At 44.3% G+C, this 24,522-nt stretch overlaps 1 protein-coding gene across 9 annotated transcripts in view; it reads right to left on the reverse strand.

Annotated features, from left to right (window-relative positions):
• Window positions 1-24,312, reverse strand: part of BIN1 (bridging integrator 1) — a 102,691-nt gene extending 78,379 nt beyond the window's left edge. For all 9 annotated transcript variants that reach the window (XM_082484728.1, XM_082484730.1, XM_082484726.1 and 6 more), the window contains exon 1: window positions 24,227-24,312. In XM_082484728.1, the coding sequence (XP_082340854.1) occupies window positions 24,227-24,310 (84 nt within the window). In that variant the 5' untranslated portion in view covers window positions 24,311-24,312. The remainder of the gene's footprint in view (window positions 1-24,226) is intronic.
• Between the last annotated feature and the right edge of the window lie 210 nt (window positions 24,313-24,522).

Here is a 24,522-nt window from a genome sequence, read left to right on the forward strand (position 1 = left end):
TCAGGCAGGAGGTGAGATGAACTGAGACAGCCAGGAAGACATAGGTATCAGCCAAGCAACCTTCACCATGCATTGCCAAAAAAGCATCCTGCCCAGCAGAGATGATGGGATCAATGAGGTTTGGTGCAAAGCCATCTCACCACTCTGGCAGCCAGATCTGAGCAGGCAATTTAGCTTTCCCCATGTTTGGATGGGCACAGTGACAAGCGGTTCAACACAGCCTGAATGAGGGTCACCAGGTTTTAAATAAAGCAAGTATCTCCAAGAATACAAAGGACACTTAAAGGACACTTGAAAGGTACACTCTCAACATTCTTCTAACATCTCCAGAGTGGGAGTGGGGGGGAACCCCGAAAAAAAAAAACCACCACAAACCACTGAGCTTTTAGACCATCATCACAAACAAATCTGCTACATCAGGTGCTGATCACCTTAGGACTGGGCCAAGAGGATTCCAGATGCAGGAAACCATGTTAGGAACCAAATAAAGGTATGAGCTCACTCTGCAACAGTCATGCTAGGTTTTGGGATGATGGTTTAACCTTTTCCAGACTGCAACCCCCTAAAAATATTTTTCCATGAGGGTACAGACTCTCCAGAATTTTCCTGTACATAGAAATTTGGCAAGCAAAGAAAAGCAAGTCCACTGGAGTGAACAGCATAGGGACCTTTATGCCTGGACCAAGGAAGCCACACCAAATGGCAGAGTTTGTGAAGGAGGCCAAAAGCAGGGACATTGCCCCATGTGTCATGCTCAGGGCTGTCACATGCCACTTTCGCATCCTGCTCTATGTCTGCCTTCACCCCAATCCCTGGCCAGCTCAGCACCCATGGCTCTGTCAGGATAACGCCTCTGAGACACCATTGTCTAGGGATCAGGCTATTCTGAAGAACTATTGCTGCCAAGAGTTACAGCCATGCCCACCTCTATATCCCCAAACCTCCTGCCAACGAGAGGACAGCAAAGCTGACACTTCCATTGTTCTCTCCTTCCTTTTTAGCTGAACTAGGAAGGAAGAATTTAAGGGAAAGGAGTGGAGAAATATCAGGGATGGAAGCAGCAGTGGAAAGAAAGGCTGCCTGTCCTTGAGATCCCCCTGCACAATGAGTAACCAGACATTGTATGTGCTACAGAAGCCATCAAGTGCTGCTGCTCCCAGCCTGGTAATGTTCAAAGAATTGCCTGTAACATTAACAAAAAGGAGGTAAGCTACTGCTTCCACTGAGTCCTAATCACAAGGTGACAGGCCACCTGAAACAAGAGGTAGGTGGGAGGGGAGCAGGGTGAAGGGAAGGAAAAGCTCGTACCTACTAGCCAACCTGCGTGAAATGGAAGAATAGTTTTGTGCACTAAGAGCTACTCTGAAGATCCAGGCTTGGAGTAGCAGCAGGAGAGAGCTCAAGTGGAGGCCCACAGAATTAGCACCATAAGCACAGATTTTGTTTTTTAAATTAAATCCCCTTTCAAAAGACACAAGTTGAAAACTCTTTGCTCAGAAAAGCAGCTGAGGACAACTCAAACACGTGTGGAAGGACTGACTGTAGGTGCCTGCCTACACATTGCTATTTGCTTAGAATCTCAAAGTGTAAACAGAACAGGGAGTTAAACACACAGCAAGAGCAGAAGATACTGGGCTGAAATTACAAATCTGGTAATAAACACAAGAGAAGGTTGCGTGATTTTTAGCATGTGGTCTGCAGACTTCAAGGCCCATGAAGAAGAACCATAGAAAGCAAGCTGTATATTTGGCTTTTACAGAGAAAGCCAAACTCCTGGGAAAGAAAATTAAGGACCCATGATTCAAGAAAAGGTTTGAAGCCCCGCTCTAGTTCAGCTACAGCACGGATGTGATTTTTTTCATGAGGTGTATTCCTCTTTGTGGTTTTAAGGGAGCCTCATTCAATCCCTCTGACACATTCGCAAACCACCCAGCTAAGGGGATGAGAAAAAAAAACCACCACACTTCACCTTAGACACAACTCACAGTCTGTCAGATCTAATCCCTCCAACAGGAGTCAGTACCTGGTGCGTCTGACAAAAGGACAAGCACCTCATTAGACTAACACAAAAAAATTTACTCCAATTATGAATAAAGACTTAAACCTGGAGCGAGTGGGGTAAAAAACAAAAAACCCATAATGATAAGGAGTTTTCTTTCCAAAAACCATATAAAGGTTTCCCTGTTTTCTATAATTCCCAAGCAGAAGTCAGGGGAATTGAGTAACATCCCTTTCTTGATCCCCAAACACAGAGCCATGCCAGGTCTGCCAATACAGCTGTCCAAACATGGCACATCCCATGTTATACATCCAGTAAGGCTCCTAACCCAGCCACTAACCTTCATGTTCAGCAACACATGTGTTGTGACTGCAGCAAACTGCTGCAAGCAGGCAAAAACATACCTCCCTCCTCAGTACAGAGGGCGTCAGCGTGACGCGTGCTAACCCACACAGATGTCTTTCCAGTACAGTCACATCAGCCTCCTGGGCAGCTCCTACACACTAATTTTGGCTTGGCATGATTCTAATAAAAATGAATCATGACAGCAACCAGCAAGTGTTCCACGGCTGCTGCTATCCACACTAATAGCTCAGGAAAACAAACATGGCATGTGCACACCGCTCGGTGTCCTCATTCCCATGAGGCAAGTGCCATCACCTAAATACTTCTACTACCACCTGAGAGAAAGAGGTGTATGCACTGAGGCTGCCATCAACAGTTGCTGCAGCAGCTGCCCAATTCCCCACCACACTGGATGATGCTGTAGATACCTGCTGGGCATGGGAGATGCTGTTTCAAAAATTAAATGTAAGATTTTGAGATCTCGTTGGCAAGAGACATCCTCTGCCACCTCCCTTTCCCACCAGTCATGGACACAGAATAAAACCTCCCTGCTGGATACTATCCTACCACAGGTTTCGCTTCCCCCTCCTTAAACAGCTCTGTGACCATAGCCAAGCAAGGACAGGAACTGGAGTGCTCCCACCAAGGGGAAGAGAAACCTGAGAAGGGAGGAGAACTTCTTGTACCAGGTGGGCGTTCCCCAGCTCATGCTCCCCATCCCAACCTGCTCCTCCAACTCCTCTCCCCAGCAACCATTGCACTTTTGTATTGATGATATGCAGCCTGCAGAGCTTTGAAAGTATTAAATGCTAGTACTGCCTGAACAAAGACAGGTTCTAGAAAAACACAAAAAAAAACCCAAACCCACACAACTGTGATTTAGCTGCATAAAGTATCTTTAAGGGTGAAGATAGAAAAGAACAAGAAACAAGGTCTATTTGTCCCTATTGATTCACTGTTTGTTACCTGGACCTGGCTATAAAGGGTCATGTTCATGCAATATTTGGTTTCCTCTTGTGCAAACCTTAACTGCCACTTCACTCACTCCTTTTCTCTCCTCCGTCTCCCAGAATGCGACAGTGGGAAACACTCCCTGGCCAGTGCAGCAATACCAAGCTGAGGGACACGCATCCCAGGAGGCAGCGAAATCACTGCGTGATACCCAGAGAAAGAGGCAAGTGCTGAGAAGCACGTCCATGCGCCTGGCTGCAGCTCCCAACAAAAGGAGCCTTTGTCCCCTGTGGCTTTTAGCATGGCTGAGCCAGAATCAACAGGGGTCGATTCCAGCAGCGCTAGGAAACAGGATGGGGCAGGAAAGAATAGGCTGGGCTGCTCCTACCTTCTGTGCACCTCTGACTTGCACTGAGTGGGAGCTGCATGTCGAAGGGACCTGGGCTCTTAAGGGTACCATTCTAAAAACCTTCCAGCACTGGCTAGATGCGGAAGCCATCTTCTGTAGACAGCTTATATATACAAAGCATTCAAGAGTACTACCACCTAATCACTTCCAGGTGAGAGATCTGATGGTTACAGCTTCAAGTGCAAAAGCTCTGCTCCAATTCATCTCCTGCAAGAAACAATAGCACCTTCCTTTGAAGTACATTCTCCAGCACAGATGGACAGAGCATCTCCTCCACCCTCATTTCCAGAACAGAACTATCCTGCTTAGGGCGGGCGATGAAAGGAAAATTTCCCTTGGACTGGAGAATTCCTCAAAGCACAGAGGAATCTTTGGAGAGGCCAGAGTTTCATGAATACTTAAAGCTTTCCCAACAAGGCCACTGAAAAAGTCTCATTTCCCACTCTTTCCTGACCCTATATCACTGTCTCCTCTTGTGCTAACTGAAGAATTTGAGTGGCCATATGCTAAACAGCCTCAATTAGAAATAGCAATACAGATAGGGTTAAAAGTAACCAATGGTTTCTGATGTCCCAGCCTGGCTCAAAAGGGGCAGAAATTATTTTCTTAGCAGCAGTGCCTACTTATGCACTCTTACAAAGTGTTGAGCCATTGTTTTCACTAAGTCACACCAACTGTGAGGGCGGATCTTTGGCTAAAGGAGTAGATTCAGTGGCTGGGTTTGAACAGAATTGTGTACCATTTCTATTCGAAGTCCCCAGAAAACAGAGGTTTAGACTTGCCAAACTTGTATTCCAACAGAACTAAAAATTCACTCCCATTTCTAAAGAGGAAGAATCACAGCCAAGCCTTTTTCTATTTCAAGATAAGCTGGCAAATTCTGGTCTTGGCATTTCAAATTTTTTTAAACTCTTAATTGTACAAGGGAGATGCAGATAAGTCAGCCCCGTTTTCAGACAAGCTCATTCAAATTCAAAGTGTTTTAGGAACTAGTTTATTTACTGAAAACTTTGGCTTCACTCACCAAGAGTCATTTCCAAACCTCAGTTTTTGCACACTTTCTATAACGCTTCAAGGTTTCACTGAGACTCAAGCATTTAAAAAAAAAAAAAAGTGTGAATCTCCTATTCTAAGCCACATACAGTATCACCCAAAATTATGGGGATAAGTCTGTAATGGCAAAGCTCCAAAGCATTTCCGTGTGCCCAGCTTCCATCTAGCCACTCCACAGAAACAACATCCAGCTCTGGGGCAGCCAAAACTGGCTGGATTGTGTACCGCAATGTATTGAATACTCCCAGGAAAACAGAATAACTTACGGGAAGGCAAAACTCAAAATCCAGAGGTTTCACAGGTATCATGAACTCAGTGTCATATCTACCACGTGCCTTTTATTTAGGTATAGTAAGTACCAAGAGTAACAGGTATAACTGAGAAGGACATGCACTCCTGAGTATCCTGGGTCCCTAATTCCATAGAACCACTCCAGAGCATAGAATAGAGACTATTGTATATTGCCCAAATCTCTAATTAAACTTTTGGATGAAAGAAGAGCCAAAGCACCTTGATACATTCTTTCCTCAATAACAACCACAGCCCTAGTATTAAATGCAGGCTAGGATCAAAGAGGCAGCTTCATTTGGATTGTGGTCTGATTGCACAGCTGCCACAGGCAAAAGTTAAAGATGATGAGAAGAGAAAGAAAAATTACAGCAGGAATGATCTAGAACAACTAAATAGATATTACTGTGGAACAACATGGATCCTGAGAAAGAAGTCTTAGCTTGGAAGAGGAAGGATTGCCTGTGTTTTGGCTGGTCTAGAATCAGAGGACAAAAAATCCAAAGAGTGAGTTGTTGGATGTGTAAGCCAAAGTTTTTCCAAGAGCAGGAAAATACAGTCAAAGCAGGGGCGCTTTTTCCAACAACAAAAAGGAGCTGGCTCCCAGGGCTTCCCCTGGATCTCACTGGGGGAAAGCCCTTATTCTTGGTAGCTGTGAGATGAGGGCATCCAGGCTATTAAGCACTTGGCTTCCTGCCAAGTGCGGTGAAGCCTGGAGATTATGGTGTGGGATTCAAAGGAAGGTGTGATTGGAAGGAGGAACTTTAATGATCCACAGCTGATGCTATCAAGAAGTTAGGTTCTTTGCTAAGCAGATGAAAGAACAGAAATGTATGCAGAATCAGATCTGATCACCAATATCTTGTGAAGCACAAGTATCCAGCTGCAGCTATTATTCCACATGCACCTGCTGGTGTTTTTAAAATGCTAGGACATCTTCCCCTGAAACAAATACAGAACCTTATTCTGTATCAAAAGGAACAAGTTCATCACACAAAAGCACTGGTACTGCCCCAGTGCACTGCAAGCACAGAACACTTTCTTATCTCAGACTCCAGAGCAGGGACATAAGCCAAAGACGAAGGCAGCCTGTCTCTGCCAATCTTCACCACCACAGACAACACAAGCCTAATAGATTTCTGCTACGTAGGGCAGGACAGTCTTATCCGCATCATAACAGCGTTGTCAGGACAGCAGGCTACATGCGATGGCTTGTTGCATGTATTCAAAGATTTTTTTTTCACTCCAACCCAGAGTGGTTTCCTCTTCATCATTTGCAGATGTCAGAATTAGACCTCTAGAGAAGAACTAACTTGCCCACAGCTGTACAAGGTGTCCACAATAGTGTTATGAAGAACCCTAAATTACATGTAGGTCAATACTAAACATTAACCTTTATTACTGAAGGAACAGAGAAACTGTCACAGTTCACCTCAAACCCAGGAAAAGCTGCACTGAAAAAATTGCCTTGGTCACAGATGGTCTGTTTGGTTTTGTACAAATCATGATGCCTTTCCATATCATTACCTTTCCTTTCTATGGTAGTGGGGCTAGTATTCTCACATAGACCCTGAGGAGGCATGATAAAAATCAAGCGCATGATTTCACAACTCCTGAACATTGTTCCTTACCATTGTTGAGACCATTGTGTTATCAGTACACACTTGCAAGGTAAGATTTCTGACACATAGGCAAGCCCAATAGCTATTGCTGGAGGAGACAAAGATACTGTGTTCCTGGCTCTCTTTCAGCCTTCCAGGTTTGAAGAACTGGGTGATGGTGAAATCAGGATGAAAAACTGTTGTTTACATTTGCAACCTTGAGTCAGCTTTGCATAGTCTGAATATCAGCCATACAGGGTCTTTTCCTTCTGAAAAGCAAAGACACCAGCTGCACAGTGAAAGCCATTCTAAAGGGTTCAAAAGAACATTCCCACATAGTAATTCTCAGACAAAGTGAGATTTACTGCTTGAGACAGACAGGATTGAAGCATCCAGGATGCACAAATATTAGTCCCAGGATATACTAACACAACAGTTTCTCCAAGCCTCTCATTTTTTCTGCCATGTGCTCTCCGTGTGTCACTAGCTAGAACTAGTTCTGAAGCCCAAAGAAATGAGTTGCATCGGTCCAGCATGCCTCATAGGCAAAGCACAAGGATAGGGGAACAGACTGACCTCACATCATGTCCTCCTCCTCTTCTCCTCCCTGAAAGACTCTCACAGAGCAGCCACAGCTGACTTCAGCAGAGGATACGCCAACTTGCACCTTTTTTTTCCCCCCCCCTTTACACAAATGGCAAAATCAATCCAAGCCACCACTGACTGACAGCTAGAAGAAACACTAGAGACAATGATTGTAACAAATAGAAAGCAGATCAAGGGATTTTAGTAAGGAAGCAGTACAGCCAGACAGCAAAGGCAGCAGAGAGCATTAGACATGAATTTTCATCTCTCAGCCTGTCACCACAAAAACAGATTCTGTTTTCATACATCTTCCTCAAGTTTCCAGCCACTTGTTAACATCCCTGCTTATCCTGGCCACAGCTTAAGGATAACACACTAAAAATAAAAAAAAAAAATCAAAAAAAAAAATCTATCCAGGTTGGTACATGTGCACGCAGTTAGTAAGTAGAAGAGCTACCATTACCACTGAGGACAATATTCTATGATTAAAAATATCATCAGAGTCAGAAAATTAAGGAAGGTGGCTGCAGGTAGAAGAAATGAAGGAAGAATTTGTTTTCTTGCCACACATCCCCTTTTCTATTTTTCAGTCTTCATCATCCAGAGACTCTTTACAAGTGAGCACTTAAACATGGCACAAGAGTTTACACATCTTTTGGACCCTAGGTTTCCCCATTCCCATATCTTCCCCTGCTGCTTGACCACAGAAAAGATCGGGGGGGGGGGGGGGGGGGGGGGGGGGGGGGGAGGAGAGGAACGGGAAGGGCATAGATAAATACTCACAGCCCAGTTCTGATAAGTAAACCTACAATAACAAACCAGAGCAATTGAACAATACAGTCTGCCTAAACAGGGTTCCCCCCACTCTAACTTTTATTTAAAGAGAAAGGGACATTAGTCAAGCCCGATTTTACAATGTGTGAATGTCGTTTTACATTAAAACGACAGGTCTTAGTACCACAGATCCATTAACAGCTCAAGGAGGAACAGAGAAGAAACCTCTGAAGGCAACAAATTCCAAGCATGACAAATTCACCTCTAAAAGCAAGTACTTGTTTCATCTGATGAGGAAAAGAAAAAAAAAAATAAAAAACGCTTTGCTTTCTGTCCTCCACTCCATGAAACAAGGAATTAGTCATCCCCTGAAGAGGACACCTGGTTCCTTAGCATCAGAAGACTGAAAACACATGAATAGCTATTTTTTTTCTGTCCCCTTCAACCCTTGCCCCTAACTCATTCTGGCTAAAAATATCCATCAATGCTTTCAATACCCTTCTGCATCTACAGCGTGACTGGTTTCGGACCTGTGCCATCCCCAAGCCTGAAGAACATGCTGCAGGGTGCCTCCCTCAACAGAGCCATCAGCTGTCCCTTTGCCTCCACCTGCCCATCACGGGAGGTTGGCAGGCAGGTACTGCAGGCTCTCAGGAAGGAGTTCATTTCCAAGACCTGCCACTCCACTGTCCTATCCTGGTTTTCATTCACAGCCCCATTCATGATGGTGAAACTTTAACTCACCCAGGAAACCAACTTGTGTTACTGTTACTCCGCTGGACCAGGGGCCACGTGTATCTGTGTCTCCAGGGCTTTAAGAACAGACACAGTTAGCATTGCACATGCAGCCCCTGCCAAGGTCAGCAGTGGTGTTACGAACCTGTTCAAGGCTAGGACTCAGTCCCTACAAGCACATACTCCAGAAAGACAAGGCAGACCATCCCTCTCTAGGGATTTCTTTGGCAATCACTTTTTTCCTGTCCTTCTAAAGTAGCAGATTTTAGGTAAGAACTGGCACTAATGTCACTTCCCCCACAGAAAGTCTCATTTCCTCTTTCCTCTGGAAACCCCACTCTAACCCTCGGTCTCTCCCATTCTTCATTACCCTGAGTGCAGTTGGATCCTGTTCAGCTCCCTACACAATTGTTCCTTCTACACAATCAGATCTTCTCCTGTGACCAGAAGAACACTTCCATTCCCTTCCTCGTCAAACAGCTTGTACAACTCCCAACACAGTGCTGTTCTCATCCACTGGACGTCAAAAGGTTTCCTGATGGCCAGGTCATTCCTTCATTCTCTTCTGCCACATGGCCTCCTCCATCCACCATGGAGATGGGCAACTCCTCACCAACACTGGCCACTCATGGCTGCTGTGCAACATCTAACCGACTCCCATTTATGATCCCACCGGGTAGGACTCTGCTCCTCTTACGTCATGGGAGAGGGCTGGAACACAGAGGTTTTCAAGCAATTCCAATTTAGCAGCCAAGATCTGGAGGGACAGAAGGATCTTTTCTTTTTTCCACATTTTATTCCAGAAGACTTTACTGGGTATCTCAACCACAACTCATTAGTGACGATTTTAATGATCCGACTTCCCACACAAGCACCTTACTATCTGCCTCCTCAAGCTCTTCATGGTGGGACAGTTCCCCCAGACCTGTTTCTTTGGTTTACTTTTTCACAAGCAGACTGCACTGTTCTGCATAACAAGTCTGTCAACTCAAATTCACCTCCCGAGCACCTCTCCCTTCCTCCAATTATCCATCAACTCCCATTAATCCGCCCTCCTGGATAATCAGAGTAATGCTCTTTAAGCATATAACTATGACAGGGCAAAGCCACTGTCTGGCTGCAAGCTGCGTTAGAGGGCATGGTGACCCTGCAGGTAATGTAATTGGGAATATTACGCTCCAGAGCCTCCAAAATAGTCTGTTTATGGAGTCAGCTCCCCAGAATAGGACATGAGCACTGCAGAAAAGGCACTTTTGCTGAAAGAGTTTCCTGGCATACCAAGGGATACCTGGCTGGATAGCAACTTACTGCAGTCCTGAATTGAAGTGTTCCGTTCCGTTCCGTCCCCTCCCCCAACCGCCCTGGGCATCTTCACACCTAATTTAAGAGTGACTTTGGATGAATCATTTATCCCTGTGTGGAAGAAAAAGCATCTTGAGATCTTCTAGCAGCATCATTTTCTCCTCCTTCCCTGGGAAGTTGTTCAGGTCATTGGCATCCATACTGTACTGCAGAGGTCAAAGTCCATACATTGGGATACTGAAGGAGAAGCCACTCAGACTCTTTACCATCAAAACAGACTGGGTTTTTTTTTTTGAGCATTAACCACTCCCTGGTAGCAATCACCTTTGAGTGGGAACTGAAAAAGAGGCTTTGGCATCCATTGCAGGATAACCACACAGGTGCAACACGAACCAGCAGAAAAGGAAAGCTGCTCTTGGCACCCATCAAATACCACAAAATTAAATTAAGGTGGCAAGGAACTGCGACATCATTTTGCTTTTTCTTTTGTCCCAGAAAGAGAAACAGTTAGATTTAGTTAATCTGTGCAGCCGTAGCCTCACTTCTCATTCCCCTTTACGTGCAGTGTCACAGTCAGCTTACCATGCATATGAACGGGCTGGGAGGGGGAGCTTTTTCACCCACGCCTGCCAGCTCCAGCTCTGAGATTTACCCTGAATTCAGTCTGGCAATCAAGGGTCAAGACAAAGAAAGTTTTTTCATTTGACAGTAACAACCAATTTTTGCTGCCACATGTTAAAAAAAAAAAAAAAAAAAAAAAAACAAAACCACGAAACAAGAAACAAGGGTAATAGGAGAGCCTTACTTGTTATGGTAGGGCACTAACATTAAGGTTGTGGTTACTTAAACACAGATAAAAATCCCTCAAGTGACTTTCAGAAATGACCAAGACATAGCATGAACCTCTTTGAAATTGCTCTCACAGCAACAAAAAGGCCAGTACAAGCAGAAGACTGGCCCCACACCACCGCAACAAAAAGCCAGCTGCGGAAATAGGTGAATATTAGTTATTTGATAGAAACTGACATCTGAGTAGAAACAAAGATCTAGCTTAAGAATCTGTATTCGTTGTTGCAAGAGAAAATTAATGCACATTCTATATTTCTAATATCAGCTTTTAGAAGGACTGCTTTCCACAAGAAAAAAGCCATACTAGCAGTTTGGGAAAACACACAGTACATCTCCAGGATGCAAGAGCTATTTTCCTCAAGGCAATTCTACAGCATGTTTACAAAAATACACAAATAAATCCTCAGTTCTCCGGATGTTTTGCAAGCATTATCTCTCACCACCTTTGCACATGGCAAACCAGTTAAGCAAAACAGTTCTCTTAAGTACAAAACCATGGGCTCAAATCAACCATCTCCCCTCCTACAGAGGGCACTTAGAAGAGGGACAGTCTTGAGCAGGTGAACTGGCTGGGGCCCCCGGTGCGCATAAAGCACTGACCCAAATCCTGACATTCCAGAACTTTTTATATGAAGATTTTAGCCCCTTGGCTCTTTTCAGTATTTTTAGGTTGTTCGTCCATCCCCCTCCCACCCACAGTTGATGCAGTTTAGCTTCCAGCATCATTCAAGTCTAAATTAAATCACGATACAGCAGGAGTGGTGCTGTGACAGACAGTATAGAAAAGCAAACTATTTTCTCGCTGACATGACACCATAGCTTGGTCTCTGCAGTCACCCTGTGCTGTGCTCACATACTTGCATGCAGTGTCTGCCTACCCCTAGGCCATCCAAGCACCTTCAAAACCAGGTTTGTATTAAAGGCTCCTGCTGCATTAGCCGATTCAGTCTTGTTATGTTACACCTATACCTCTTCTCTCATTTCCTTAGGTAATTTTACATTATGCCTGGCCTGTATGATAGGTACAACCCATGAACTAAGCTTGTACACGAGCATAATTCAAGGGTTGGTTCTCAGGTATAACCAACAGTATACAAGAAACTGAAACATAAATTATTTCTTGCTCTTTTCTTCCTTACGTTTATCTATGTTCCCACACCAAAACATTCAATCTTCCCTCCAGGTCTAACTCACTGTGTTATTAAATGGACATTTTTTCCCCCTTCTATAAATGCATGAGTTTGTCTTGCTTTATGAAAGTTTATTAGGAAAACATATTGGGTCTTATTTATCTTTGCTTTTGCTTGACAGATTCTAGCAGTTAAAAAGAAAACACAAATATCTCCCACTCTTACCCTTTACTCTTCAGCCCCCTATTATCTTTAAGAATAACACAGAAACATTTTGCTTTTTCACCACCAAAGCTTCTGAGAATAAAAACAAACCCTTGCAAACTTCATTTGGACTTCACTTTCAATTTTGTCCTCATCTATTTTATATCCTTCAGTCGGGGGTTTCAGAAAGTCAGAATATAAAGGAAAGAAAACGTAAAAATAAGAAATCAGGTGCTAGCTATAGGTCTAGTTGAGCTGAGCTGGGACAGAGGCCACTGCCCCATGCTCCTGCTCATTCAGTCATACTTGCATTGGGTCAAGCTTGGGCTTACTTCCACTCTACCCTTACCTCAGCGTAGACCCTCAGCTTGAGCACCCTGGATTGCTAGTCTTTCCCCCATATCTGTGCTTGCTGCTGCCCCTCTAGTCCCCCCATCCAGAACTTACTATCAAATGCAACTATTTGTGAGGACAGGCTTCAGAGAAGAACAGGTAAAGCAGCACAATCAGAGGGATGGTAGTGGGGCAGTAGCCTGCAGAAAGGAGGACACAAGCAGCAGCTAGAGACGACACATCTCGGTGGCAGATGTGGTTTAAGCGTGATGTGAAACTGCTGCCCCAGTCAGAGTAGTTGGGTCGGTTCAAACTGTTGGTCTGACAAAGACAAGATTTTATCTAGAAGCAAGCAGATGGAGACTCATATAAAGTGCTCCAGCAGCAGGTATGCAGAGCAGAAAACAGGACAGCGGGATAACCATTCAGCAGTAGAGAATTCTTCCACCAGAACAAACACAGAGACAAAAGCAGGCACCTCCCTCAAGAAGTGTGGGAGATTAAGAATCTTAAAAGCTTAAGCCAGAGTTTTCAGACTTTGAATGCTTCAACCTTGACACCTTAATCAGGTGGCCTGACACCACAAGGTGCTGAAAACTCACAGCTTCACCAGAGGACATATAGGCTCTATTGGGGTCATCTTCACCATTTAGCCTTGGTTTGTAGTCTGGGGTGCACAGGCTGCATGTCTACAATTCTACCGCATAACTGCCCAAGAGACAAACCACTGAACACACAGCTGTTAGGTGTGCTTGTGCAACCAAGCCATCTTGGCCATATGCAGTTGTATGCCTAATTCACAAATTTCTGGGCAATTTTTTTCCCACTTGGTTTGCTCTTATTCAAAGCAGGCAGGTAAAAACACTGAATTCTCCAGAGTCCCTGCTTTTCAGCAAGCCAGAGACTGGGGAGAATACGTACCTATCAATACGCTGAAAATAAAGCAGCAGGAAATGTCAAAAGGTCTCCAAGAAAGCAGGTAAATTTCCACCCTACTTTCTGTCTGCCCCAGACTTAAGCAGATACCAAATCAGAGACCAAAAAAAAGTGGGCACAACCCTGGAGTTGGTTAGTAGCTACATTGTAGCTCTGTAGTTAATAAGGCCAAATGGCATCACTTAATTCAGCTGGCATCAATGTGACATTCCAGGCAACAGTACTTCAGCAACATCAACATCTATTACTTGGGTAGGCATTTAACATAGCTTAATTAAACCCTATCTATAGCCAACAGTAACACTAGTAAGAGGAATAGATAGCATAAATAGTGCTGTTTGCACAAATCCCCCTTCTCAAGTCCTCCGCCTCCTCCCCTGCAACAGTCATTATAAATACTGATACATTTGCAAGAAGTATTTTTATTTTTATGCAGGCCCTAATGCAAAATGAAGCAACCATAAAAGGCATTTGGGGTCATGCCTGAGCTGGGGAAAGAGATAAAGGAGCAGGTGTGTGCTAGGAGGAAGAGGGGCAGAGGAGCTCTTATAAGGCAGAACGATGTGAGAGGGGAACTCCAGAAGGGACAGGCTGGATGCAGAGCCCTGAAGAGGCTAGGAAAGCTCCTGTATGGGTTCACGACCACCTTACGGAAACAAGAATGGGAACTTCTCAAATCCAGGACAGATCTGGAACATGTAACACGCATGATGGGGCAAAGGGAAAGACACTGACATTTGGATCAGCAGTTGGGACTCCCTTGGCCAGACAGCAATAGCCACAAGGGATCAGACATGGGGGAAAAGACTTCAGAATGGTGCCTTCCATGGCCAGGTTGGGTTACAGAGCATGGCTTGTCCCATCGAAGTGGGAACATATGGAGCAACACAGATGATCGGTTCTTGTTGGTTTTGAACAGCTTTTTTTTCCTTTCCGCCCGACAGGACTGCTCCTACCTCAGAAGAGCTGAAGGATAAGTAACAGCAAATTTGAGAACTGGCTTGTTGCGCCAAGTTCTCCTGCTGTGAATGGGTTAAGCCCACCAGCTGCTTTGCCACAGTACTTGCTGAGAATCTGGGTCACACTGTCTCTGGAAAGGAAAAGCACAACAATGCACTCCCCAAAGAGCCTCCTGAAAAATTAAGACCTCAACCAGAGACTTGGGACTGACAGCTTAGAAGATATTCCAGCTAAAACCACCCCATCTCTAAGTCAATCACCTTCATCCAGCACAGCAACACAGCTCTTACAACCTACTGTACGCACAGCCTCATTGTAAGGGCATCCAGCCCTGATAATGCACACTTCGTCCTTGAATTATTTATGTTAACCAAGGGTCTGGGAATAAAGAGAGCAGAAGCCTCCAGCTTGGCAAAAAGTTCTGGTCTAACAACTACCCATTAACACACAAGTCCCAGACCATGAGCAATTGGATGTAGTGTACCACTCCAGGGCTCTACGATTAACTGATCACATCACCCCTCTGACTTTCCCCGACACCCCACCAGAGTCTCCAAACCGCCCCCTCCCAGCCCTGCACATACTCTGCTTCTCCTGCTGTTCCTCTCCAAAGCAAGCCAACCTCTTTTTCCAATTTCTTCAGCTTATGTATTTTCATAAAATTTTGCTGTTCAAAAATAACCTTGCACCCTTGACTACAAAACCATCCTTACCAAACCTCTCCAAAAATATCTGAAAACTCTGTTAAGTCTTCTGGAATACAGAATTTCACCGAAACAGACAAGAAGTACCTTAATTATCTGAGACTGTCCAATATTTACATTGGAATTGTTTCAGGATAGGGAATGGCCTTTTTTGGTAATATATGATACAATAACACTGCAGATACCAACAAATAATCATACTGTCCATATGCATGACAAGGGAAATATTATCAGAGTGGGTACATTCTTTCAACACATAGAAGAATGGTCATTTCACTCTTCCGCTGAGGAACCTATACCTTACAGAGTGTTTCAATGCAAAACCCAAAAAGTATATTTGTCTATCGGAATTAATTTAAACTGTTCCCAAGCACTGTTTCTCTCACAGAACCTGTCATCCCTCTCACAAGAATTTTTCCAAAATGTATTTTCAAAGCACCCTTTGAAACATGCTGTCCTCTGACACAATAGCTCAATTTTCTTTTTGGTCTCTTGTGTCAGAATCAACACTTGGACCAGAGGGGTCATGTTCTACCCACAGATGGACAGGAAAGAAAGTATCTCCCCAAGACACCGCTCAAGTGCCTGAAAATTCAAAATTAATGAGCTGAACATTCAAATTGAAAGAAAGGAATATTGTAAATATACAATTTTTTACCCTCAAGTTTTTGCCCTTTTTTCCCCCCACAATGGCTGAGGAAGTAGGAGTGGAAATAAGGTTGGTCCTTCCACCCTCAAACTCCCGAGCCGGTAGGATCAAAAGACTTACTATAACCTACAGAATGGGTAACATTAGTTACAATGGTACTAGAGAGCTACAGGACCAGGATTTCTGTTAAGGAAAAAGATGCAGAGATCTACATTTTCTTCAAAAGTCAGTCTTTATACCTTATTCAGTATATGTTCACATCTGTCACTGGCACCATTCCAAATAAATCCAATAGGAGATCATTGCATATTCACTCTGCAAATACCTTCAAATTCAGCTCTGAGTTGGTTAAGTCAGGCATTATTGTTTCTGGCCTGATACAATCTGCAATCAAGCCAAGTAACATGAAAAAAAAACGCATAAACGCTTTTAGCTGTGTTTTCAAACACTGTAGTTACTGTACCATTGAAGCTCCCCTTCCCTCCCTGCTGGCAAACAAGCATTGCAGTTCTGTCTAACACAGTTTCAAAGCAGAGTATTAGCAACTGTCCCTTGAAAAATGTTTCTACTTCAGCCATATCAGCCTCTAATCTCCCTCCTGAAAAGGTAACTTTGAAAAGAACTGAGAAACCATGGTGGCTCTTAAAGCAAGTTTAACAAAGAGTTCTAAACCTACTTAAAATCACAAAACAAACACAATCAATGAAGAATTACCAAAAAATAAATAATTTCAGAACAGGCTACCAGCTTTCTGAATCTGCACCACAAGTCCTTGCAAAGAGGACAGTACTTCAGACTTTGATACCTGTGTATCATCAAGAGATTAAATGCAGCCAGTGGTTTTCACACAGGGATTAGTTGTTGTTAAATACTGCTTTCCTCCTTATTGGTAAAGTTTGCACTCTCCATCCTGCCTGGCAGCCTATATTAAGAACAAACTGCCACCCAGACTTCTCCTTTCTTCTAAGGAAAGAGACAAAAAGAAAGGCAACACTGTCTGGCTTTTATGACTCTCCTAACTGCACCCCTCTGGAAATGCTGACTTTCAAAAACTTTAACCTGCCAGCCACGGGTCTGAGCAAAGTTTACTCCAGCACAGCCTAAATAGTAGAAAAATCTGTGTTATATACAGGTACTTGCAGAGATCTGAGTAAACACAGCACCTATTCCTCAATTTCATAAAGCTGCTTCATGATGATTCTGCAAGACCTCTGTCTAGGTCTGTGTAATGCCCCAAGCTCCGGCTTCCAAGTCTTCCTCAAAATATAACTAGCATCCAAACCCTTCCTGAAACTAAGCTCCCAACATAATCAAGGAGAAACTTAGAAAAAAAATAAAGGGGGGGGGGGGTAATTAAACAACTTAAACAACTGTACAACCTATTCAGTTTGGATAGCTTCTATTCCTATTTACCAGGGCTGTTCCTTCAGACCACAGAACTACAAACTAAAGAGAGCACTTTATGAGTAGCAGCTAAGAAACAAAACCACACCAGCAAGCTGTCATAATAAAAGTTTAACCTAAACCGAAAAAGGGATTCATTAATCCAATTTTCTGCTAATAATTACCTATTTCAAATTTTTCTCTAGGAACAAGGGACGGGGACCTGCCCTACAGTGCTTGCCAGCTTTGTGAAGATCAAGAAGCTTCAGTGGCTAGCAAAGCCAGGAGGTGTTCCAAGGGAAACCTGAACTGTCTGAGGTCCATCAGTCATTTGCATGCACCTGCTGAAAAAAACACCTGCCAAATTTATTCATCCCTTGCACCGCTGCCAACAGTTCAGGCAATTCTGCAGAGGTTCCTCACTCCTGTTCTGACAATATTAAATAGGCAACTAATACCATATTTTAAGTTGATTCTAAATAGCAAGACAATGTAAATTACTTTCTTCTTTCTTCCAACACCTTCCTGTGAGAGATGCCCTCTTTTAGCTCAGCAGTATGACTGTCAACAGTACAGGTTTGCTGGCACTCATGCATTCAATATTGCAGGTGTTGAAAAAAAGCAAATACACAGTCCCTCAAAAGAAGGCTAAAAACACAGGCTGACATCAAAATGGACCTTGATGCTCTATTCCACCTGCCAGCAGCTCTCAGAGGAAGCCTTCTTCATATTTGTTCCCATCTCATTGCTCTGGGGTAGAGAATGCAGTCTCCTGGTCAACATTAATAAAGCCTTATCCCATGGCAGAAGCGGCTGGTCTGCACACCCTGGCTTTGCCACCCTACTTAGGGAGCCCTGCATGCTGAGCTGTGCCAAGCTGAAGAAAACAGGGACACAAGTCTGTTCTGCTTGGGCAAATTGAGCCTATCTTCATGATAATGTCAAATTGTCATTACAGCACTTCTGGGAAGAGAGTCTGATCCCCGCATGTACAGGTAGACAGCCAGGACTGTAAGACGATCCTTGCAAAGTTGCAGAACTTATACAGTGGGCTCAGGTGTCTGGTCACCATCACAACAGTGGAAAAAAATAGCCACTCTAATACCTGTCAACCCAAGATACCCTCTTCTCACTCCAAAATGTCTAAAACCAGAGCTTTATGACACATTTTGTCCCAAGCAACAGGGTCTTGTGTCTCTGTCCAAAGAGTCAGGAACAAAAGAAAACTTGCATTACTCCCAAAGACCCCAGACCAGCTTGATGCTGAACACCTCAAGCTGCACACAGCTTTCCTGAATGGCTTGACTAGCCACGTCATTTGCTACTCACATGCCAAGAGCATTTGTGATGTTGCAAAAAACATTTGTGCCTGGAAACACAAAACGTCGCTTAACAATCAGCATGCACAATGGAGGGAGAGGACAGACAGTTTTGATGGCAGCATTACAGAACTCGTCTGTTGGGAAGGGTAACTCTAGCCTGCCTAAAGCCTCACCAAAAGTATTCATTAAAAAGAGGTCTTTACAGATCCTACTTTATGGACCTGGTCTCATAAGAACTGCACTGAAGAAGACTGGCTGTAAGACTCAAACTTACAGAGAAGATAAAGTGGACTGGGACTTTTCCAATCAGAAAATTCATGCATCTGTGAGATTTTGCTTCTTAAAAGAAATCTGTCGCCAACACCCAGACAGAGGGGCACCTTCAGCAGGGCACTGTAAGCGCCCTGCCAATCAAACCATTCCATGGGCAAGGACACATGTGGAGCCTGGTTTCCTATTTCACCTCCTCCCTGCCCCATGCAGATTATCTGATACCCAGTAATACAGTCTGAGCTCACACTGGAATCATCTGTACATTAGGGGCATTCATTCAGATCTCCCTCCTCTATCCAGTGCCTGTTTTCCAGCAACCTGTAGGCACATAGTACCTTTGAGACTCTACCTGCTGCCTAAGCTCTGCCTTCTTGAGAAAGCAAGCTAACAGATATAAAGTAAGAGGCCCTTTCCTTGTCTTCTGGGGAGTTCTCCAGGAAAAAAAAAAAAAAAAAAAAAAAAAAAAAGAGACAAGACACAAACAAACAAACAACAGTTTCATGCCGGATCAGTGAGAGAATAGCACTTATAACTCTTTGGGCTTTTTGTACTTCACTGGCACAAGGCAAATTGCACAGGGTAGGACAGTTTGATGGCAAAGCCAAGCAAAAAACATAGAAGCTTTGAAGAAACAGAAGGATCCCAAAGGAAAAGCAGTAATGAAGTTCCCCCCTTCCAAGAAGGTAGATATAGTACTTCCTTCTCAGTAAGAGAGCTTTCCACATCTATCATTTTTTATATAAAGCTTCCCTCCCTATCTGCAGAGGTTCTACAGATCAGGCAGCGTCTGACAGCCGAATCCTGAAGACAGCTGTATTTAAATTTGGTTTAAGGTTCTTGGGTGCTGCTCATTGGTATAGACTACCACTTGCTTTAACAGAGCTGAGATTTCATTCTAGCTGTTCTCACCTGCTATGGTCCGCTTATTGGAACATGTCTTACCAGGGCAAACTCAAAATGCAAGCCATGCCTTCAGCAAACTCTGTTCCACCCAAATCACAACCTCCTCATGTCCATTGAGGAATTATAAGGGGAAAGAAACAAAGCCTCAGGTTCTGGGAAAGGAAAAGATCCTTGCTGGACACAGCCTGTGCTGCTACAATTGTTACATGAAAAAAGTTAATTGGAAAAAGCATTGGGACATCAGGTCATAACAGCCTGCCAAAAGCAGTTTTCCACTGTTCTTTTTAGGGCCAGTGTCCTTGGTCATTTCTCCTTGCTAGGCTGCAAATTCTTTAGCAAAGCCTTTGGTTTACTGACATATAAATCTTTTTTGGCACTGCAGTAGGCAGGGAATAAGCATCAGCAGGCCTGACTACCAACAGCTATGGTCATACTAGCCCTGTGAGACCAGGAATAAAGACCAGCCTCCTCAGACTGTGCAGCAAGAGTAGAGCAGAACTTTGCTCTGACAGAAGTTTTAATCAGGGAAACTTTGCAAAGAAAGATGTGGGTAAACACTGGTGAGATAAACAAAGTAAGCCAGGAACAGAAAGCAGAAGTGACATCTCATAGCAACACAGCAAGTTAGTGACAGAGTTTACAACCTAAAAGATACCCTCTAATGCATGGGAGTTCGGATGTCCAAACTAAACTTTGACAGGTCTTGAAATAAAGCCTTCCCCTTTGGTTAGGGACACAGAGGGAGAAGAGGGGATGCCTTGGTTTGTTGGTACATCAGGGTAAAACATGAAAAACTATGACAGCCTATTCATGTCACAGAACACAGACTCATTTTGCCCAGCTTTGTAATTAAGAGAGCAAGAGACCACTACTCCTACAGGATAGGAACTTCCCATGCTCAGTTGAAGTCTAGAAAGGGAAAAAAAAGTTCATCCCTTTCTACTCTCCACACAAAAACAGCTCCCAAAGAAAAACCTTTTTTTCCAATGTCAATTTTACAGTTCATCTCCTCAGACATGCCTATTAATCTGCATGCAATTTAAATCCTCAGTTGGCGCCTGCACAGCCAATACCTTCTTTCCACTCTGAATCTCTGACGAACCTGCTCGAGGAAAATAAAGAGCTTGATCCTGTGACAAGGACCCTCACTGTCAGTCAAGCAACAAAACCCCAATCCATTTGCTCCCTGAACTCAACCCCCTCCTGGAACCTTGCAGAGGAGTTACCCTTGCACCAGGATTGCATCAAGTCACTGAGACACTGTTTTAAGTTGTTCAAAGCAGAAATGTTTGTGAATGTGTAGACTTGACACATCTGGAAACAGGACCACTCTGCGAGCAAAATAAGAACTGTGGAAACTGGGGAGATTTAAAAAAAAAAATAAAAAATGTAAGATAAAAATTGACCACATAGCAGAAACAGAAAATTTAACTGAGGTGATAGATTACAGACATAAAGAAAAAACCTTCAAATTCTTACTGGCAATATTAAAAAGAGCTTGCAAACACTAGGCTCTCTCCAAGACACCACGGCATTGGAGGCATTACAGTTTTACTCCATTTTAAGAAGTTTAGAATTATGAAAGGTTCAGATCTCAACTTCTTGGTCTGAAAATCCTTCAGTTAATTACAGGATGCACAAAGCATGACTTCCAGCCTAAATCTCCTAATAGTTGCAAAGGATGATATACGAGTTAGCAACAGTTGTATGGGTACTTTCTGCTAGGTGGGTTCCTCTGGACAGAGGCATCAACTTATTTGATACATTTCACTGGACAATGGGCAAATTATTGCCAAGAATTGTACTTGAGGCTATCTTTGAATAGAGAGAGAGGTTAAGAGTGTGCACAGGCCATTTGCAAACAGTATAATCAACCATTCTGCCCCATATTTCCTCCAGAAATGAGAAAGTGTCTTCCAAAAATAGCCAATAGTTTTGCTGAAAGGCTCAAAACAAACAGTACTTCTGAAGGAATATCTTACATACTTTACATAATAGCCATCTCAGAAGGGAAAAAAGGATGTGTACAGTGTTTCAGTGCAAATTCTGCATTGAACAAAAAGACATCATTCTTTGCTTAACACAAGGCTTAAATTCACCATGAAGGAAATTGCTGAAGTCAAAGCCTCAGGGCTCAAGTTGGGAGGGAGATACCACTCTGAAGGGAAGAATTCTTATCCTAGATTCAAATCAAAAGAGGATACGTCAAAGGAACACTGTCAGCTTGTTTAAGCCTCAAATTACACTTGCCTCAAAATGGAAAGTTCAACCCCAGTCAGCATCCCTCCACCAAAATCTAATACATTTTTAAGTGCTTGGTCTGTTGTGTACCCAGATCTACCTCTGCATGCTACTGCTCACTTTTTTTTTTTTTAAAACACCTAGTCCTTATCTCCAGACCTGTGGTTTACCCTTCCTGCTACACATATCACCTATCACAGTTTAAAACAAAATACCACAAGACTAACACCAGTATAGTGCCATAACCACTGGTGTCTTCCTCTTCACTTCGTATTCAGCTGTATCTTTTCTCACAAGCTGAAAATTCACATTCACATGCTTGCCTCAGTGAAAGTCTGTCCCTTCAAGACAAGGCTAAAACACCCGTCACTCCACAAAAGAGGAATTGCTAGAGATGAAGCTGTAGCAGTACGAAGGGCCCAGTCAGACGACGAAGCAAGCGATGACATTTTTTTTCTTTTTTGAGAGCTCAGAGAGCAAAGTTGTTTCATTTGCATTAGGGTAACAGAGGAAGGGCCTAGAATTTGTGTTAACTTATTAAGAAAGTCCTTTGGGTTTTGTTTTCCTTTTCTTCTTAGAGGGAAAGGGAGCTGTGCTTTTTCCTGCGTAAAGAGACAACTGATTTCAGATCGTGCAAATTACCAGCTAAGGTCTTGATTATTATTGTTGTTCACACATCCCCAGTCACCATCAGGGAATAAGAAAGGAAGTGAATTGGATCACCAGTTGAGAGGAATTTGTGGAAAACTCTCTCCCTAGGAAAAGAACCTGTGTGTGTTCAGATAAGAAGCTGGGGAAGGGCCTGGCCAGCCACTCTTGGCTCCAAGCTGCACCAATAAATACAATAACTTCATCAGCAGGCCAGGAGCTCAGTCTTTACCACCTACCTAATATTAACTATTAATATGGTTGCCATCTGGTGGCTAGAACAGAATGAATTAAGCATCTATGATAAGTTCAGGGTAGACCAGATACCAGGAGCCAGATTCCCCGTCCTGTCCCTCCCCAGAATTGCAGCAAGGGGAAAAACCACAGATGTGGCCACGCTCACTCCGGTGAACAGAGCAAAGCCAGGACCTTGTGGCTGCAGCCAGTTCCATACTGGATCTGCTGTTCACCTGGGGTTTTTTTCTAAACAGTTAGGCAAGTTCAAAACATGCTTCTAATCTCAGTAAATGAGCTTAAATCAGTGGAAGCAGCACATGCAACGTTAGGCCCAACAGGTTTGGGTTGCTATTCTGACCCAGCAGCATTTTGTAACAGTGTCAGCGATTGGTACAAGGCTCAGGCCAGCACTGCATCCAATCCCAAACCTCCTAGATTAAATCTAGCTGCTAAAGATAACTCCCAGGGAACAAGAGCAGCAGTGGGCAGATCACCCTCCCTCCCTCGAAGATGCACCAGTCCTTATTCAGTCAATGTCATCCCACAGCAAATCACTGAAAACCAAGATGAGCGTGCCTGAGATAAAAGCAGCTGATCAATGTCCCTGCGTAAAACATCCGATAATCCCTACACAGAGCAGGCATCTGGCATCAGATGCAGCATGCCAGAGAGATGAACACCAAAAGTATCCGTTGCATATTCCTGGCACCTTTCGCTGGCACAGGGGTGGGTGGAGAGCAGCGAAAGGGCTCCCGGGATTCAAAAAACACCCCTCCCTCAGCAGACATCGGCACAATGTGGTTACATCGACAGTGTGGTTACACAGTATGGTTCTTGCCTTACCACCATTCCAAAATCTGGAGCTCAAGGTCAGTAAAGCAAGTAGAGACTATCATGTTATGCTGTTAGAAGATAAGGAAGCAAGTACCCATCTCCTTTTCCTCACCGCCTTTGAGGTTACATATTTAGCGCTCTCGCAAAATACAGTACTGCTCTTGAAATTGCCGCATAAAGCGGAACCTAAACACCACAGAAAGACAGTCTCCTCCTGCTGAAACAATAAGCATCTACATATTTAAAACAAACGTGCGGCGCTCCGTCCTCCCTCCCCTCTCCCAGCTGAATCCGATGCCATGTTTCTGCTTATCCTGAGCGTGCAGACGGATGGTAAAACCCTTACAGCTCACATCGGCGGTATTCTGCATTCTCGGGATGCGAAGGGGCCCTAAAATCCGCAGGCAGAGACGGCGGCTGCCAGCCCCCCCGCTGCCAGACGCATCTCTGCTTTGGGGAGGGGTGTCATCCCCGGTACCCGCATCGTCCCCCGCATCCCGGGAAGGCGGCGGCGGCGGCAGCAGCAGCACACACACCACCGCCAACACCACCTCCTCCTCTTTTTCCTTCTCCCCTACCTTCTCCTGCGCTCGGGTCAGCTTCTTCTGGACGTTACTAGCGATCTTCCCAGCGGTGACCCCTTTGCTGCCCAGCTCGGCCATCTTGCCTCCTCTTTTTAACGGGCGGCGGCGAACGACGGGCCGGCAGGAAAAGGGGGGGAAAACCCGGCGGGCAGGCGATGGCCCCCGGTGGCCACCGCCTCCCGCCCGCCGCCTTTTAAAGGGACAGTGCAACCTCCGCGCCGCCTTAAAGGGGCCGCGCGTCGCCCCGGGAGGTGGCAGCAGCAGCACGGTTGGGCATCTCGGCTGCGATG

This window comes from Vanellus vanellus (genome assembly GCF_965231255.1).
Source record: "Vanellus vanellus genome assembly, chromosome: 5".
Classification (NCBI taxonomy): Eukaryota; Metazoa; Chordata; class Aves; order Charadriiformes; family Charadriidae; genus Vanellus; species Vanellus vanellus.